This window comes from Apiospora marii (genome assembly GCF_038362585.1).
Source record: "Apiospora marii strain CBS 49790 chromosome Unknown utg000005l_segment0_segment0, whole genome shotgun sequence".
Taxonomy (NCBI): Eukaryota; Fungi; Ascomycota; class Sordariomycetes; order Amphisphaeriales; family Apiosporaceae; genus Apiospora; species Apiospora marii.
Window position 1 is genome coordinate 735,197 of NW_027117377.1, and position 15,652 is coordinate 750,848.

Genomic DNA, 15,652 nt, shown 5'->3' on the forward strand with positions numbered 1-15,652 from the left:
CTAGCAGGAAGATCGATGCATGACATAGCATCTCTCGCAACTGCAAGATGGGGAATATCTGGCAACCCGGGAAATAAAACAAGCAAGATATCCGAAACGGATCTATGTACGCCCCGTGCCCAGTTACAATGAGGCTGATGACCTGCAGCCACGGGCGCCCAAGCCACAGAAACGCTCAGCCGCTTACCCCCCTCTTCCCAACCCAGGAATACGGTTTCGTGCGAATAGGCAGGGAGAATTCTGAATACGATGGGGCTAATGCTCGAAGAATTCTTCAGACCCCTAGAACTGCAAAGAACTTCGGCAACCTAACGCCACAGGCGCTGCTAGTCCCCGGCCCGCCCGTTTCTTGACAATCGTCGGGACCAGCCTTTTAGTACTTAAGTAGAGATCAGACGTTGAGGCTAGCAAGATCTTCGATCAGTACGGACGTAAATAACGTGAGGCTTCCAGACCTTCCCAGGCTGGTGGGAATACGGTCGATCTATGGGGTCGTTCCCGAATTGTAAGCAATCCGTAGGGCTAAACGTTTGGGGGGCTTGGGGGAGCGCCATTTGGGGTAAAGGGGGCGTCTTTCCAGCCTCACGGATTCACGAATCACCATCTGCCGCCGCCTTACTATGGCCGACCGACATCGCTCAGCACAGCGCCCCCTGAAACTGTGACAGCTCCGTCCAGTCATCCGCTTCCCACCACCTCCGTATCTACCCGTGAGGAAGGCATTGGCAGATACGATCTGCCCTGCGCCCACTATCTCGCATTCTTTGGTGAAGCTGTGAGACGAATGACGGTACCAGCATCCAACGGAATATGCCCCGCCCCCCGCGCGCAGTCGGTGCAACCCGAAAGTGACTTTTGGCATGTCGCTTTCCGCGCGACCCAGAGAAATAGACATTGCTCTGGACTGACCCGGATCTTGGGGAAGCACGCACGCAGCAGGCGGCTGCAGGAAAAAGGGAATCTGCCCACAATCCCAGATGGCGCACCTTATGCGACTGCCCTGCCTGCCTGCCTGCCCTCCCTTACCCTTCGTGTTACACGGAGGAAGCGGGTAAGCGCATAATCTCAAAGTCAAGAATTTACCGAGTACCTGGTAGTTGGAGACATGTTGCGCTGGCAGGCAGCCCTCCCTTACATTGTGCCCGATGAAGGAGGGAAGAAGCAGGCAAAGACCCTGAAGTAGCCGGCGACCTTGGAAAGGGGGGGTATGATCCAGGGCGCCCAAGATCCCCCCACTTGATACCTTTGCACCCTTATTGGGCAAGTCCAAACGAAGAATGTCAGTTCGAGGCGGATATCCGGCCGCGGTTCATCCGGAAATCAGGATCCCAGAGAGAGGCTTCGAGCCGGCTGCGGCAGATATAGATCTCGCGATAATAATGAACTGAGACAAACGCCACCTAGTAAAATGACATTGTGAAGATGACATATCTTGCAGCGACAGAGAAAGAGCGGTATAGAGTAAAGAACAAGAATGAGAGAAAGGTGAGGAGCAAGAAGAAGAGGTGACAGAATGGCAAACGGATGGTGAAATTGCTACTGCATATATGCCGTGGCACTAGGTGAAAATGACACCGCTTTTCCCCCGGTGAGTTCTCTCGGTGATGATTAGAAGCCCTAGAAGCCTGCTGTGCACCGTGGTGAAGCAGTAGTCCCCCATCACCATCCTTACTCAGACGAACGAATGCGTATTCCTTCCAAAAGTCGTCTGAGAATTAGATACGGATGCTTATTTGATCACTTTGTCAGTCGGGCTCAATCATCACGGGATCACTCACACGCCCCGTCTGTGCCCGCCCACACCCATGCCCACACACCCACAGACGATCGTACGCTGCAAATTACATGCATGCATGCTGCTGCAAGCACATGAGTTGTTTGCTTTTTCGGGCAAACCCGAACGAATCACGCGTGCGTGACGCTCCCTGTTTCCTGGAAGCGAAGGCGCCCCTTGCGATATTGTGGTGCACCCACAGGGAGGCTGAAAAAGCCACACGAGTCCGGGGCGACGGCTCGGCCTTTATCACGGGTGCAGCACCCGCAAAATGCATGAGGTGAAGGCCAAAGAATGGTCAAGGTCAAGTTGACGCTCAGACCCAGAGATTGAGGGGTACTTGGAAGCATCTATGCTGCAATGTTGTAATTCATACTCTATTCTTACACGTAGTAGGGGTGGTGGTATCAATCCGTCAACTAAAGACTCCGCCGAGTGGTCTCTTTCCGCAACTCCGAAAAAGAAAAGGCAATGCGTCTATTCTCGCCGCTTATTCTCCATCGCCGACGCCAAACACCTCCATATGTATCCTGCTCTCGCTGACTCCCGCCTTGATAAGGAACTGCTGCACATCCCGCATGAAGACGGGAGGCCCGCAGATGTAGTAGTTGGCCTCGGGTTGGTCGAGGAACAGGCCCTGGTTCCGGTCGACCTTGTCCAGGTCCATGCGGCCGGTGAAGTGGTAGTCGACGCCCTTCACTTCAGTGTCCTTGATGTTGTTCTTGAAGATGGTCGCCTTGACGTTGGCGTGCTTCTCGCACACGTCGCGGACGTGGGCCGCGAACGCCTGGACCTCGGTGCTGCGGGCGCCGTGCACCCAGGAGACGGGGCGGGTGGAGCCCTCGGCCACGGTCGCGTTCAGGATGGAGACCATGGGCGTGACGCCGACGCCGGCCGAGATCAGGGCGATGGGTGACTGGCTGCCCGTCTTGGGCTCGACGGAGAAGGTACCGGCGGGGTGGGTGGTCTCCAAGACGTCGCCCTCGTGGAAGTCGCTGTGCAGGCGGTTGGAGATAAGGCCGGGCACGCCGTCCTGCTTGCCGGCGTCGCGCTTCACGCTGATGCGGTAGTAGTCGTGCCCGGGCACGTCACTGAGCGAGTACTGGCGGGGCTGCATGCAGCCGAGCTCCGGGATGTGCAGGTGCAGGCTGATGTACTGGCCAGGCTTGAAGTCGGGCAGGGGCAGCTTGCCGTCCTCGGGGGCGAGGTAGAAGCTGGTGATCTCGGATGACTCGGCGACTTTCTTGGCGATCTTGAACTTGCGCCAGCCGTTCCAGCCGGCGGCGCTCTTTTCCTGCTCGGCGTACATGCTGGCCTCGAGCCCGATGAAGATGTCGGCCAGCGCCTGGTAGGCCGCGGTCCAGGCCTCGGCGACGGCGGGCGTGACGGCGTCGCCTAAGACCGTGGCGACGGCGGCGATGAGGTGCTCGCCGACGATGGGGTACTGGTCGGCGGCGATCATGAGACTGACGTGCTTGTGGGCAATGCGCGCAACGGCGTCGGACAGCTTGCCGAGGTCGTCGACGTAGCTGGCATAGGCGAAGACGGCGCCGGCAAGAGCACGTGGTTGCGCGCCCGTCTCCTGGCTGGTCTTGTTGAAGACATTGCGCAGCTCGGGGTGGGCAGCCAGCATGTTTTTGTAGAACATGGAAGTGATCTCCTCGCCGTGGGCCTTGAGAGCCGGCGCCGTCGACTTGACAATGGCGATCTGCTCTGGCGTCAGGGGCGCCGACACTTTAGCGGTGGCAGCCATAATGTCTTGTTGTTGTTGCTGTGATCCGAAAGAGTAGAGCACGAGTGGCTTAATGTTCTTCCGTAAATGGAAGGAAGAATGTCCGGCAGTAAGTAGGTTGGGCTGTGGGACAGAGGTAAATGAGGAGGTGTTCATCAAGGTAGTATTCTACTCTCACCTTATATACTCCCGAGCTAAGTGAGTGCTTTCGTCAATCAGGGGTTCATCATGAACAACACCAGGGTAGGTAGCGACGGTAGAGGATCAATCAGCGCGGAGAAAGCAAACCCTTCTTTGTCATATTCTTGCTACGGTCCCACCCGGGCATCGCATGTTTCACGGATGCGAGTACACGAAATGCCTCCATTTCATCGCAGAATTTGGCATTGATATACATTAGCAATTATCGCGCCACTTTTCCCTGCGCCGGCGGTAAAGAAGGGCTGGATGCAGGCAACAAGTGTGAAGCTGGCAGGGCAGGCAGGGCAAGACGCCGTCTTGTGCTTGACAATTGGGCCCGTCGTTAGTGGGTGTGGACGTGGTCGAGGTGTCCACTTGCCGTCCGGTCGTTCTCGTGCGGTAACGACTTCTCCGCGGCGGAAAGGGCCACAGAACAATGCTATTCTTGTTTTGACGGCTCGGCATCTTCGGGGTTTCGTTTTCGTATATACAGGGGAGTGCCAATTGTGACTGTAACTTTTCAAGCATATTTCGAATTGGCCTACCAGATGCCGACGAATGCGACAGTACGCAGCGGGCCAAGGCCGCCGGTAAGCATTTTTAATTCGTGCTGGGGGGCTTCCCTTTCGTACTTTTAGCGTGGAAGCCCACGTGCCGCTGACGGCTTGACGGATCATACATAATGTTATCGATTGACTACTGTACGTAGCAAACATCTACTAGTCTTCGGGTAATAAAATAGAATGATGCATGTTGAGTACATGTACGGTACTTTCACCAAAAGATACAGTATTCACATGCTGTGAATGGGTGATTGTGTCAAGGTTCAGAACACCCCTCGAGATTGTAGATTGTTCGCAATACTGTCATTGGCAGGCACGTTGCATTAGCTGCCCACAGGCAACTGCCAACTGCCACAAGTCACACCGGCCAACTAGAGCTGGGGTAATTGCCGAGCATACCAGCCAAGCAGCGAGCGTCCCAGACAAATGTCCGCATCTGCATTACGCATAAAGCCCTGACGATTGGCCAAAAAGGAAAGAAATCCGTTTAGAGCGTAATTATCAGTATTTTCAAGTCCGCCTGCTGCTCATTGGCTGGCTGTGTTCTTCCCCCAGATCAGACGGTTTGCGGTTCCTCCCGATGCCCACGACGGCGGATGGTTTAGCGCAGCCAAGGCGAAAAAACAAAAACCGCATGCGGCTGAAGGGGAAAATCTATTGAATCACCCACCAACAACATCACGCCAGGTCGTACGATTGCGTTCTTACTGTATGCAAAATATCTACCAATAACCCATCCGTTTAGATTCAAGACGAGCCAGGCTGGGGGCTAAGCTACTCAGGCCAGTCACGGGTACGTGTATATGCGAATGCGCTCAAGGCCTACCGGGCCCGTGTTATGGCGAGCTGCGCGGAGATGTCGAACCTCGCGGGGAATTCCGCCTGCGCTGTTACTCAGCGGCCCAACTTGCTAGAATTTGGCCGACAGGTAGGTAGATGCAAGATGACTTTGGGGGCCTGATCCATGACCCATGGAGCTGGAATCCATTTGCATCATCTCGCATCTTTTATTGAAACACCACTTTGTAGCTTAATTCCCCTCGGGCTACGATGCAATGCTACTCAGCTAACACTGCAGGAGCGCTTCCCAAGGCTGGGATATGGGGTAGACCGCCCTACTTCAATGGGGTCGGTCCGCCACCTATCAGCGCAGCAAGCCCGGCCAGAGATCGTACATACTCACATGTACGTACATACATGTGTACGCCCCGATTGCGTACATACTTGAGGAATGCGACGGGTGGCGTGCATTGAGCGAATGGGATAGGCCCCCATGCAAGACGTTCCTCGGATCCCAGTCTCCTGCGGCCAGTTGAAGAACCCTACCGTCGGGACCCCACAGGGTATTTGTTGGGTTGAATTCTTCTTGGACTCGTCACCACAGCGCGGAAGTCCCGGCTCTCATCCAGATGCAGTCCATGCCACCATCATCAATAATGAAGAAAATTCTATCGGTGAAAATGAACAATGATCCAACTACCGGTATATCGGAAGCAAGTGACTGGCTCATCATCAATGTGATGGATGTGATATACGCGGGGTGACCAACCAGCTGTGATTTCTGCAAGCAGCCATCCAAGAGCATTAGGGGTCACACACCACCCATTTCCCCTTTCCGTCTTGAATACCAAACTATCGGGTTTTCAATGCAACAACATCTTGAGAAGGGGGTTTACAAACGGCCCTTTTGCTAGATAGACTCTCTGCTATGTTGGATCAGTTATGTCATTGCTAGGTGCACTGCAATCAATTGATGCCAGCAGGCATATGGCATTGAAGATAAGATCCATTGATTGATTGATGGGATGATACGTAGGCGCGCGCAACCCCACCCCTTTCCCGCAACAGCCGCAACACCCGCCGCCGCGGTCCACAGTACCCTTTCTTTCCCCTTCCCACTTCCTTCCTTCGCCCCGGCCTGAGAACCCTGCCCGCCTCCTCCCTCCCTCTCATGCAGAAATCGCAACACCGCCACTTTGGGGGCCTTGCTTTTCTTTTCTTCTGTGTGATGGACGGACGAGAAAGTGTGTCTGCCCAATCTGCATGTATGTCTCAGTATGGGAACCGATGCTGCTGCTACCCGTCCTGCTTCCATTCCATCGAGGAGGGCTTGCTGCGTGTCTGAGTTGAATTGTGTGCGTGTGTGTGTGTTCCCCCCGGACTACTCCTACCCACTTCCCCGATCGAGGCGGCAGGTTGCCGGGGGCATGATGGACTGCCGCGTCACGGGTTTTCTGCGTGCGTGCATGCAGGCTACCTACGCGTCCAAGGCTACCCGCTTCCCCCCTATTAAGCAGAACAAGCCCCGATGTCTCGGGCTCCCGCTGCGTATTTAGATTGTTCGCATATGCATCGTGACTGTGATCTGTTGACCATGATCGAGAAGAAAAACAACAATGGCATGTCTGCCTGACAGGACGAAGCAGGGCCAGGGTCGGACTGGGCGATTCCCTCGTCGCGTGGTGGTGTTTTCAGCTACATACACTTCATCTACCAAACCTTCTGAGGCGTTCTGACAAACCAACCAAATCAACTCGAGAGCTCCCAAACAAGTAAGCAACAGAATAAGAAGATGTGCATGTGTATAGATGATGAGCGCAATCAATACGTGTTTTATGTCTGTCTGTCTGTATCTGTATGTGAGGAGAATATACCCAAACGTGCCATGCCAACCAACAGTCAAACAGCAAAGACACACCTATCATCATCGTGAACCTCGTCTCTTAGACCAGAAAAAGAAAAGAAAGAAAAACCGTAGCCCCTGACCGTGAACACCCCTAAACATGACCAAACGACCAAACCGTAACTAGCCCCATCGTCATCTCGGCCACTCATTACTTCGCCCCATTAATAGCCAACACCTTCTCCTCCGTAAACCGCCGCGGCAACTTATTCTCCCCCTCCTCGTAAGGGAACCCGGCCTCCTCGCGCGCCATATCGTTGATCCAACGATGATTAGGCCGGAACGCCTGGGCCCTCCCGCCGTTGGCCTTGATGTCCGCGATGGCCGCCCACTTGCTCGCGAGGTAGTACCAAGCCAGCGCGTTGCCGGGCGTGCCGACCTCGTCGCTCACCAAGTCGCGCGCCGCCCGGCTCATGCGGTGCCAGAGCTCCTCGTCCGTGAACAGGTCCGTCAGGTGCTCCGCCACCTGCATGTAGTCGCCCGGCTGCACGAGGTAGCCGTCGACGCCGTTGTGGACCTGGAGCGGGATGCCGCCCGCCAGCGTCGCGATGACGGGACGGCCCGCGTGCAGCGCCTCGGACACCTTGACCTCGAAGCCCTCGCGCGTCGACAGCTGCAGCACCACGCGCGCTTTCGCGATCAGCGTGTTGAGCAGCTGGTCGTTGGCGTCGAGGCGCATCACGCTGATGTCGCTGGCCAGGTGGGCGTACTTCTTCTCGATCTGGTCCAGGGTCTGGTCGTAGATCATGTTGGCGTCCGGGTCATCGACGGAGCTGTTTCCGGCGCTATGTGGGTGATCAGAGTTTAGCCAGACTCGGTAATCTTCGTGAATCAGGGAATAGGTGGGGTTAGTCAATAACTTACACAACGAGCTGCGGGGGGGAATCGATGCCGGCCGCGAACGAACGCTTGCGGAACTCGGCGTAGGCATCAATCACTGTCGGGATACCCTTGGCGGGATCGAATCGAGCGATCTGGACAATGTAGCTCCCTGATGGTATGGTCAATATGTTGTGGAGAACTAGTCATGTATCCATCCAGAGGTTTACTCACTTCTGGGGTACTCCAACTTGGTCCTACGTGCCTCCGTTAGTAGTGATTGACCGTGAGGAGGAAACAGGCCTTGTTCAACTTACATCTGGTGAGCATTGCATTGCACATTGTACTGGTTACCGTAGTAGCCCGAGTCCCAGTCGTTCATTGGCTTGTTCAGACCATCCAGCCTACACTCGCAATCGAGAGTCAGCAAAGTGATCAAGAGAGAAGTCGCTACGGTGCTGTATCGGGTTTGGCTTACCAATCGGTGGTTGCCGGCATGTATCCCACGATCTCATGGGGCACGTTGTGCGGGACGAACTCCGGGATGGGGTGGCTAATGAAGCTATCGGCAAGCTTGATGTTGTTCCACAGGAAGTCCCAGATTTCGGCCTGCGGAGAGCCTTCCTTGGCGACCAAATCGCTGCGGATCTGGATGTGAGATCGGTAGATGACGGGTCGATCAGGGGTAAGCTCCTTGATCATGGGAATGATGCCGGGCATTTGCGGGTCGTCAATCTATAGATGGCTCAGATCAATACAGCTACTCTCCCCAAATAAGGCATATATGGGCTAGTGATATGTACTTACCATGATGACATGAGCGCCACCCTCCTCCGGGGGACGAAGGGGTCCACCTTCGGAGAACCAGTAGCGGTTGGCATTGTCTTGGATCCACTCGGTAATGGTGGTCATCTCCTCCTTGGAGAGGCGCTGGTCGGGATCCGCGACTCCTTGCAGGATGTTGTGCATGTTCTTGGTGCTTCGGAAGACTCCAGGTCGAGGCTTGGGGACTTTGGCATCACATCGTCAGCTCATGGTTCAATGTGGTTCAGGAAGGCCCAAAAGAAGATGCTCGCATAACTTACCGTACCAGTTGAGGTCGACGTCCAGTATCTTAGACAGACGCACGAGGGCGTGGCGCATGAGCGCCACGCCACCCCCCTGGGGTGTCGAGCTGAAGAAGCCGATGCGGAGCTTCTTGTCCTTGAGGTCCTTGGTGTAGTGCATGAGGGACTTCCAGGTGGCGGCGCTGACGGTGTTCTTGTGGTCCTCGGCCGTGTTGAGACGGGCCTGGAAGCCGCCGTCGACCTGCACGGCCCCGCGCCAGCCGACCTGCAGCAGCGGCACCATGGACGGGCCAAAGTTCCTGCGAATCGAGGGTCAGCGAGGTGCTTGTCTCTCTTTCTCTCTAGAAAAAACAATCATCTCCGTCGTCCTCGTCCTCGTCCTCGTCCTCTCCGGGAAAATGGCGGAACGGCGAAGGGGGCACCGAGACGTACATGATGCACTTGCGGGCCATGGAGTCGGCCTGCTCGTCGACGCGCTTGTCGTCCCAGCGGCCGATGGAGCGGTTGCGGTGGACGTGCACGCTGGGCTCGATGACGATGGGGATGATGTCGACCTCGAGCCAGAGGCGGGAGCAGAGCGTCGGGCTCAGCTCGGCGAGGGCCGTGGGCAGGCCGCTGCCGATGAGCTTGGCGAAGTTCTCCTGCTCGTACTTGAGCACGTGCCGGATCACGCAGTCGGCGACCACGTCCCGCTTCGGGTCCGCCGGGTCCGGCTGGATGTGCTCCTCCCAGAAGTCGACCAGGTACGTCTGGTCGTGGGCCGCGAGGGCCACGGTGAAGCTACCGTCATCGTTCTTGACGGCCGATATGCCCATGAAGAGGGTCTGCGATTAGACGAGTTAGCATGTATGAGGGCATGTGTCCCTAGTACAACGGGGTGTGTGTGTTCTGGTGGTGAGATGGGGCCGGTGGATTTACCTTGAGGGTGGGCGCGAAGATACCCTTCTGATCCACGGCTTGGCTCAGCCGGCGGTTGTGGTGTGCAGATGCACGTCTGGAGAACTTGTGCTGGAACTCCTCCATGATGTGTGGCAGTATGATCAATGTTTCTAGATTGTGGATGAGGATGTGAATGAATGAAGACTATCCGGATGTCAGAGGCCTACAGCCTACTGTAGTCCTTTTTATATGATAATCAGAAGGGGGCACTGCTTGGCCGTGTGGCCTGTGGTATGGTTATTCTTTCGTAGACCCAAGGTGCTCTCAGAGTTACATTGAAGTGAGGCTGCAGTGCTTACAGTGTACAGTAGCAAGTGGCGGGTTGCAACATCAAAAGCAGCTGTTTACTCTTTGCTGGGCCGCAATGAGCTTGAGACGGACGGGAATTCTTTTTGGCATGATTGAACGAATTTGCTGATGCTGACGTCTTCTGATCCGGATGCCCGGAACCTTTCCGGCATGCTTTTTGCTGGAGCCAATCTACACCGTGTAGGTAACTGAGTTTACGTGGGCAGATCACTCTTGGATACGTAGACAGTTGGCTACGGGTTGTCGTCAGGATGACAAGTCGACTGATTTGGAGGCGCGGAACCTGACGATGCAACATCTCACTGATTGCATGAGTCCAGCATTACCCCACGCTAACCCACGCTCTTCGCCCCCCAGCTCTCAGGCTAGCATTTAAGGATTTAGGGCAATTGATCAGGGGAGCTCGGGGCGTGTTTAGGGGCCGAACAGCCCTGTACCACGTTGATGGGGGTACTTGGGGAAAGTGGGCTAGGGCGTGCCATCCCATCCGCGGGCGGTGCCGGCAATCCATGGTGGGATGTTTGGTGGGTCGCCCAGAACCCCGGGATTCACTGAGTCCTGTCTTGACGGATGCACACAGTCAAAACCCCAGGGCTCTCATATGAAAGCCGGCTAAGACCCGTTCACCGACTATGTGATGCTCGCTCGTTAATGAAGCCCAATAAGTCAGACACGCGGTAACACAGATGACACGAGTCTGAACACGAATGCGACGGTATTTGCCCTGCTCGGGAGCTTGGCCAGGAAATTAATCAGCAGCGGTGTGTCCCCTGAACCCGGCGCCGCCCAAGCATCAAGGCAAGAAAGCTTCAGGCTTCTCGAGATTCGGTATTACGGGTGGCCTGATCCTGATCTCTCGTCTACCCTTTCCCACTCTTTCGCTTGGGGCGCCCCGGGATTCAAGTCGTGGGTACTTGCTTTGCCCCGCCAATCCCCGCGTCCAGTCATGTAAGACATACCACTCGGCTACCTCTCACTCGATCGACCTCTGCCGAACAATCGATTGTCGGTCGTTCGATGCCAGCTCTCATTGTCCTTGTCGTGCTGCTTGCTTGCTGTCAACGTGCCGAATCAATTCGCGACGGTTCGCTACCGCGTCAAAGCCAAATCATTCAACTCAGGGGGCGCAGCGGTCCTCTCCTCATCTAATTCAGCCTGAGAAACTGTTTGTATCCAATCTATTAATCTATGTTCAGTCATGTGATGGACAAAGATTTGTTGCGACCCAACTTCGCCCCCTTCAGCATTTGGAGCTTCGCTTGCATGTAGCTTCTGAACTTGGCACGGCGCAAGCGACAGCTATAACTGCTACCTTTCAACCTATGCGCTTCCAAGATAGCTGGGGCAAGATGGCATTTTCGGGATCTCGAGTCTCATCAGCAGGTTGTATTCATAGTTTTTGTTACATGAAAGAAACGTTGTATTCGTAGGAAATAAATTGAAAATTTCCTTCAAGCGGTGAGCCGCTCTGGATGAGCGGCAGCTTGCTACAATGCCCGGTGATCTCTCGCTCTCTCTAGGTATCTCATCCGACTCTTGGGTATCTTGGCACACATGGGGGTATCATTCGGTCAACGACAACTAGAATCAATCGTTATACTCGGTCTTCGCACTCCTCTCCCACTCATCTGCGGCGGTCGCCTCGGACTTCCTCTCGCGCCATAGTTCTCTTGCTCTCTCATGATCGGCAGCATCGGCCCGGAGTCGTCGCTCTGCTCCGGTTGGGGGTGATAGTACTCCTCTTGTACCGAGTCAAGGGATCGCATGTGGTGAAGCGGGATCCCGCCTTGGCCCTCCTCCATCCCCTGGACCCGGTCTCCCCTGTATGGCTGCCAGTGGGGGCTGGGACTGTTCCGCTCTCCCTGATACGTCTTGTTATACCGCGACATGGCCACCACAGGCAGTGGGTTGTTGAGGTCGGGGCTCTTGGTGCGGTCGCTCCTTCCTGTCAGCGTCGTGGAGCTTCTTGTGTCGTTTACTTGGTCGAAAAGGCCACTCTCCGGATCCGCGTGGATTATAATCGGAACTGGTCGCTTCTTCCTTGGCCAACAAGGGATGCACCCACCCCTGCTTCCGCCATTGCCCCTGCACCCCTTCGGTACGAACATGTTGTACATGGCCTTCCTACAACCGGCAGTCGTGCCGAAGACCAGGAAGACGAAGATGCCCGGGGTGTTACCAGGCAGGAACAGGTAAAAGGTCGACTTTGCACGCTCGACAGACAGGTCGGGCTCAACAGACGCCGCGTCCTTCTTGGTGTTCAGCACTGATTGGACCTGGAAAAGGGTGTTGGTCACTTCAAACACTCTGCGATCTGGTCAGCCCAATTGATCTTGCGCAGTGGCATATTGCAGTACAGGTAGTGCGAATCAGGTACTACTTACGCGAGGACCACAAAAGCACATGTGAATCGAACCATGAGCCAACGGTCGTACAGGCCCTGTCGAGGTGGGGGTTTCCCCTGGCCGGGCGACATCGGGTTGCTCTGCACTGTCGCGCCACTTTGACTAGTATTGCCTGTACCTTGCTGGGGCGTCCAGTTGGTGATGCTCTTGCGCGAGTTGATATACCTCGCCAAAATCGCAACTACGGTCCCACTGCCAACGGCCAAACTGATCATCACTACACAGGTGGTCAGCATACTGCATCGTAGGTAGTGAGCGGTACGATCTACGTACACGGTAGATCGGCAACTAGGATGAATACCAAGAATTGAGCCTGCAGTGCCGGAAGTCGCAGCAGAAGGATAGTCACCATCGGGAACAAGATGGATATCCACTTGCCCACAGTATTGATGCGGTGAAGCAGGGGTCTCAATCGCCGTCTCGCGGACAGGCCATACACGGTCTGCACAAGCTCTCCTGCCCTACAAGTGAGAGCTCCAGTCAGAATGGTTCAAGACAGTTCCACTGGCGGAGGTTCAATGAACCTACCAGAACATGACGAGCATGGCCTCAGCACTGTAAGAGTAGTACTCTGGGAGATCAATAACGTTAGCCTTCAGACGTTTGGGGAGCATATGCGATCATACGTACGGAGATAGTAGAGCACAAGGTCAAGTCCAATAGATCCATTGGCGATCGCGTTCTCGGGGCTGTCGGGATTGGCCTTCTTGTGCTCGAACTGGTCGATCATGACGTCCCGGTAGTATGTTATATCATGGGCTTGCTGTATGATGGACGCAGTCGTGCTGAACAAGGTGAAGAAAGCCAGGATGGAAAGATCTAAGCAGATGGGTCACGGTCAGCACCCCAATCATGTCCCCAGAGCACGGCTTATCTGCGTTGCTTGACTGACAGGAGAGACCTTCGCGGTAGACGCGGGCCACCATGACGAACAACGCACTGCATGTCCAGCTGATCGCAGCATATATTAGGGAGAAGGCCGCAGCGCCTTCGGCGCCGGCGGGCAGTTGATTAATGCCTGGCATCGGGACCTGCCGCGTATGCCTACGGCGCGCGCACGAGAGGAAGCTCTTGGAGGAGTGGCAGATGTAGGTAGGTATATTCGAGGTCCCGGTATAGGCAGATGAAAGTCCAAGCGTTCCTTAAAATAGGAAGACCTAGGGGGGAGGGATCGGCTATACATACTGTCCGCGCGAGTGTTGACGGACGGCATGCTGTGGCGAGGTAGGCAAGCAAACATTTCATTCATGACACCGAAGAGGGATACAGATACTCACTTGGTGTAAGAGGAGGCAGATAGAGAGAACGAGAGGGTTACCAGGTATTGGATCATCCGAGATGCATCGGCGGTAGTTCCTGAATAGACCCATGGTGCAACTCGGGCCCACACGTGGCTGTCATTGGTCTGCCAGGCTGCCTGCCAGGAGTAGACAAGCGTTGCATACTGATAACCCAGTGAGGAGTTCCCATACCCCCCTCCAGCACCACATCTCTAAACATCCACGGTAGCAGCTAAAAGCAAGCTTAATGGGTGGGGTGACGTGAGTGCGCAACTTGCCGCTCAGGCACAGGGCAGTAGCGACATCCGTCTGCTATCTCGAAGTGTCCTCCCTGTCTGCCATTGAAGTGCCCAAGCATCTACAAGTCGGCTTTGGGAGTCGGTGACCCTACACGAGAATGGAACACATATACCATTCCCAGCACTTATGCTGCCCTCTCTGGCCTTGCGCATTAGCTTCGGGGTGGCTGGGCCGCCGAGTAGATTGGAGAGGGTATGATAGAAGTCGGGTGAAATGTCCAGATGCGGTCAGAACATGGCCAGGCGACATTCTGATTCGACCAAATAGATGCCCTCATTCAGCCACATTGGCAGTGGTTACAGATGCAATTGTCGCACTGAAGCTGTTCCAGGGGCCACCAATCCAGGACTGCGGCCTAGATCCGGCTTTTACCATGTCCCTGGTCACGACATGTCAAGGGGCACCGACTTGGATTTCCTGTTGGGAGGGTGAGTTCAGGTTGCCATTGGACAATGGCGTCGTCGTAAAGATCCAGGTGCGGGGATATTGGTGCTAGGTCAGTTAGCAGTCTAACTAGCATTCTGCCAGGTAGAGGGGGGGTCAGTGCACCCTCTCACCTCGGGGAAAAACTCCGCCAATCGAAAAATCCCAATTCCCCTTCACGCCAATTCAATATCACTCTTCGAATGACGAAGTATGCAGCAGTAGTGAGTGACCAGACCTTTTTTCTGAGAGGGTGTGGCTGCAAGTGCGGCTATGGCGGACGACCCCGTAGCCGTCTCGAAAAATGCGACCCATCCATCCAATCTTGTTGGCGTCGTTTTCATCTGAAAGCTTCGCCAGATGCAATGCTCGCAGGGCTGGAAGTCCACTGCCTTGCACCCGCTTAAGTAGGCGCACTGGGAGTGACTGGGGCGGGCGCTGCTGCGAGGCCGGCAGCGGGCGGCGGGCAGCGAGCGGGTACGCATCAATTTAGAGATCAGACGAGACGATCGTCCAAAACCCAAAACCCACGAGATGCCAAGTCGCATGGGCAGGAGCAAACCGACGGCGCAACACCACGACGCACACTGATGCAGGGAAAAGCACGCATCTCAAATGGTGCGCCTTTTTCTTTTTCCCTCTTTTCCCAACAATCTGATGCAGGTCATTTTAGGGCATTCCACCGGAGGCGATGTACCGGCCTCGACGGCCATGCTGTCCTCTTGAGGAAGGACGCTTTCTCCAAAGGACTTGGCATGCAGCATTGATGCACTTAATTCCTCGGCTGCTTTTCGTTTCGCAGCAGCACTTGGTCTTGTGGTCTCCAAAACCGCTCATTGCGCTCGCTCGTCGTGAGAATCGCCCCGTCTGCGGCCTCAAATCTTGCTGCTGGAGCATCGATCTGGGTCTCTGGTTTCCACAGTCCAATCCGGGTTTCAGCTGACCCCTATGTCATTTTAGCTCATCGCATGTTAAATACGTACGAGCTACCCGCCAAGCTAGTAGTGATAGGCGTTAAGTTTATTACCTATGCTAAGTATATATTAAAAATATGCCTTAGAAAGAGCCCTAGAGAGCCCTGGAAAGCTTTAGAAAGCCTTAGAAAAGGGGTATATACTTAATATATACTTAATATATATTAAGTATAAATAACCGGTTAAAGTTAAAATAATTAAGGT

The 15,652-nt window shown here is 55.0% G+C and overlaps 3 protein-coding genes across 3 annotated transcripts; all 3 read right to left on the reverse strand.

Moving 5' to 3' along the window:
* Positions 1–2,264: 2,264 nt before the first annotated feature.
* Positions 2,265–3,527, reverse strand: PG985_008150 (uncharacterized protein; the record flags this gene model as incomplete). Its single annotated transcript, XM_066827918.1, has 1 exon — positions 2,265–3,527. One exon carries the CDS (start codon positions 3,525–3,527, stop codon positions 2,265–2,267), a length of 1,263 nt encoding a protein of 420 aa, XP_066682830.1.
* Positions 3,528–7,083: 3,556 nt separating this feature from the next.
* PG985_008151 (trehalose synthase) lies at positions 7,084–9,841 on the reverse strand (the record flags this gene model as incomplete). Its single annotated transcript, XM_066827919.1, has 9 exons — positions 7,084–7,717; positions 7,797–7,923; positions 7,986–8,008; positions 8,069–8,155; positions 8,230–8,486; positions 8,559–8,761; positions 8,837–9,117; positions 9,251–9,642; positions 9,737–9,841. 9 exons carry the CDS (start codon positions 9,839–9,841, stop codon positions 7,084–7,086), a joined length of 2,109 nt encoding a protein of 702 aa, XP_066682831.1.
* A 1,874-nt stretch (positions 9,842–11,715) lies between these two features.
* PG985_008152 (uncharacterized protein) lies at positions 11,716–13,496 on the reverse strand (the record flags this gene model as incomplete). Its single annotated transcript, XM_066827920.1, has 6 exons — positions 11,716–12,373; positions 12,451–12,688; positions 12,745–12,932; positions 13,000–13,042; positions 13,102–13,290; positions 13,364–13,496. Coding segments are annotated over 6 exons (1,449 nt in total), but the record flags the coding sequence as incomplete, so codon positions are not given.
* Between the last annotated feature and the right edge of the window lie 2,156 nt (positions 13,497–15,652).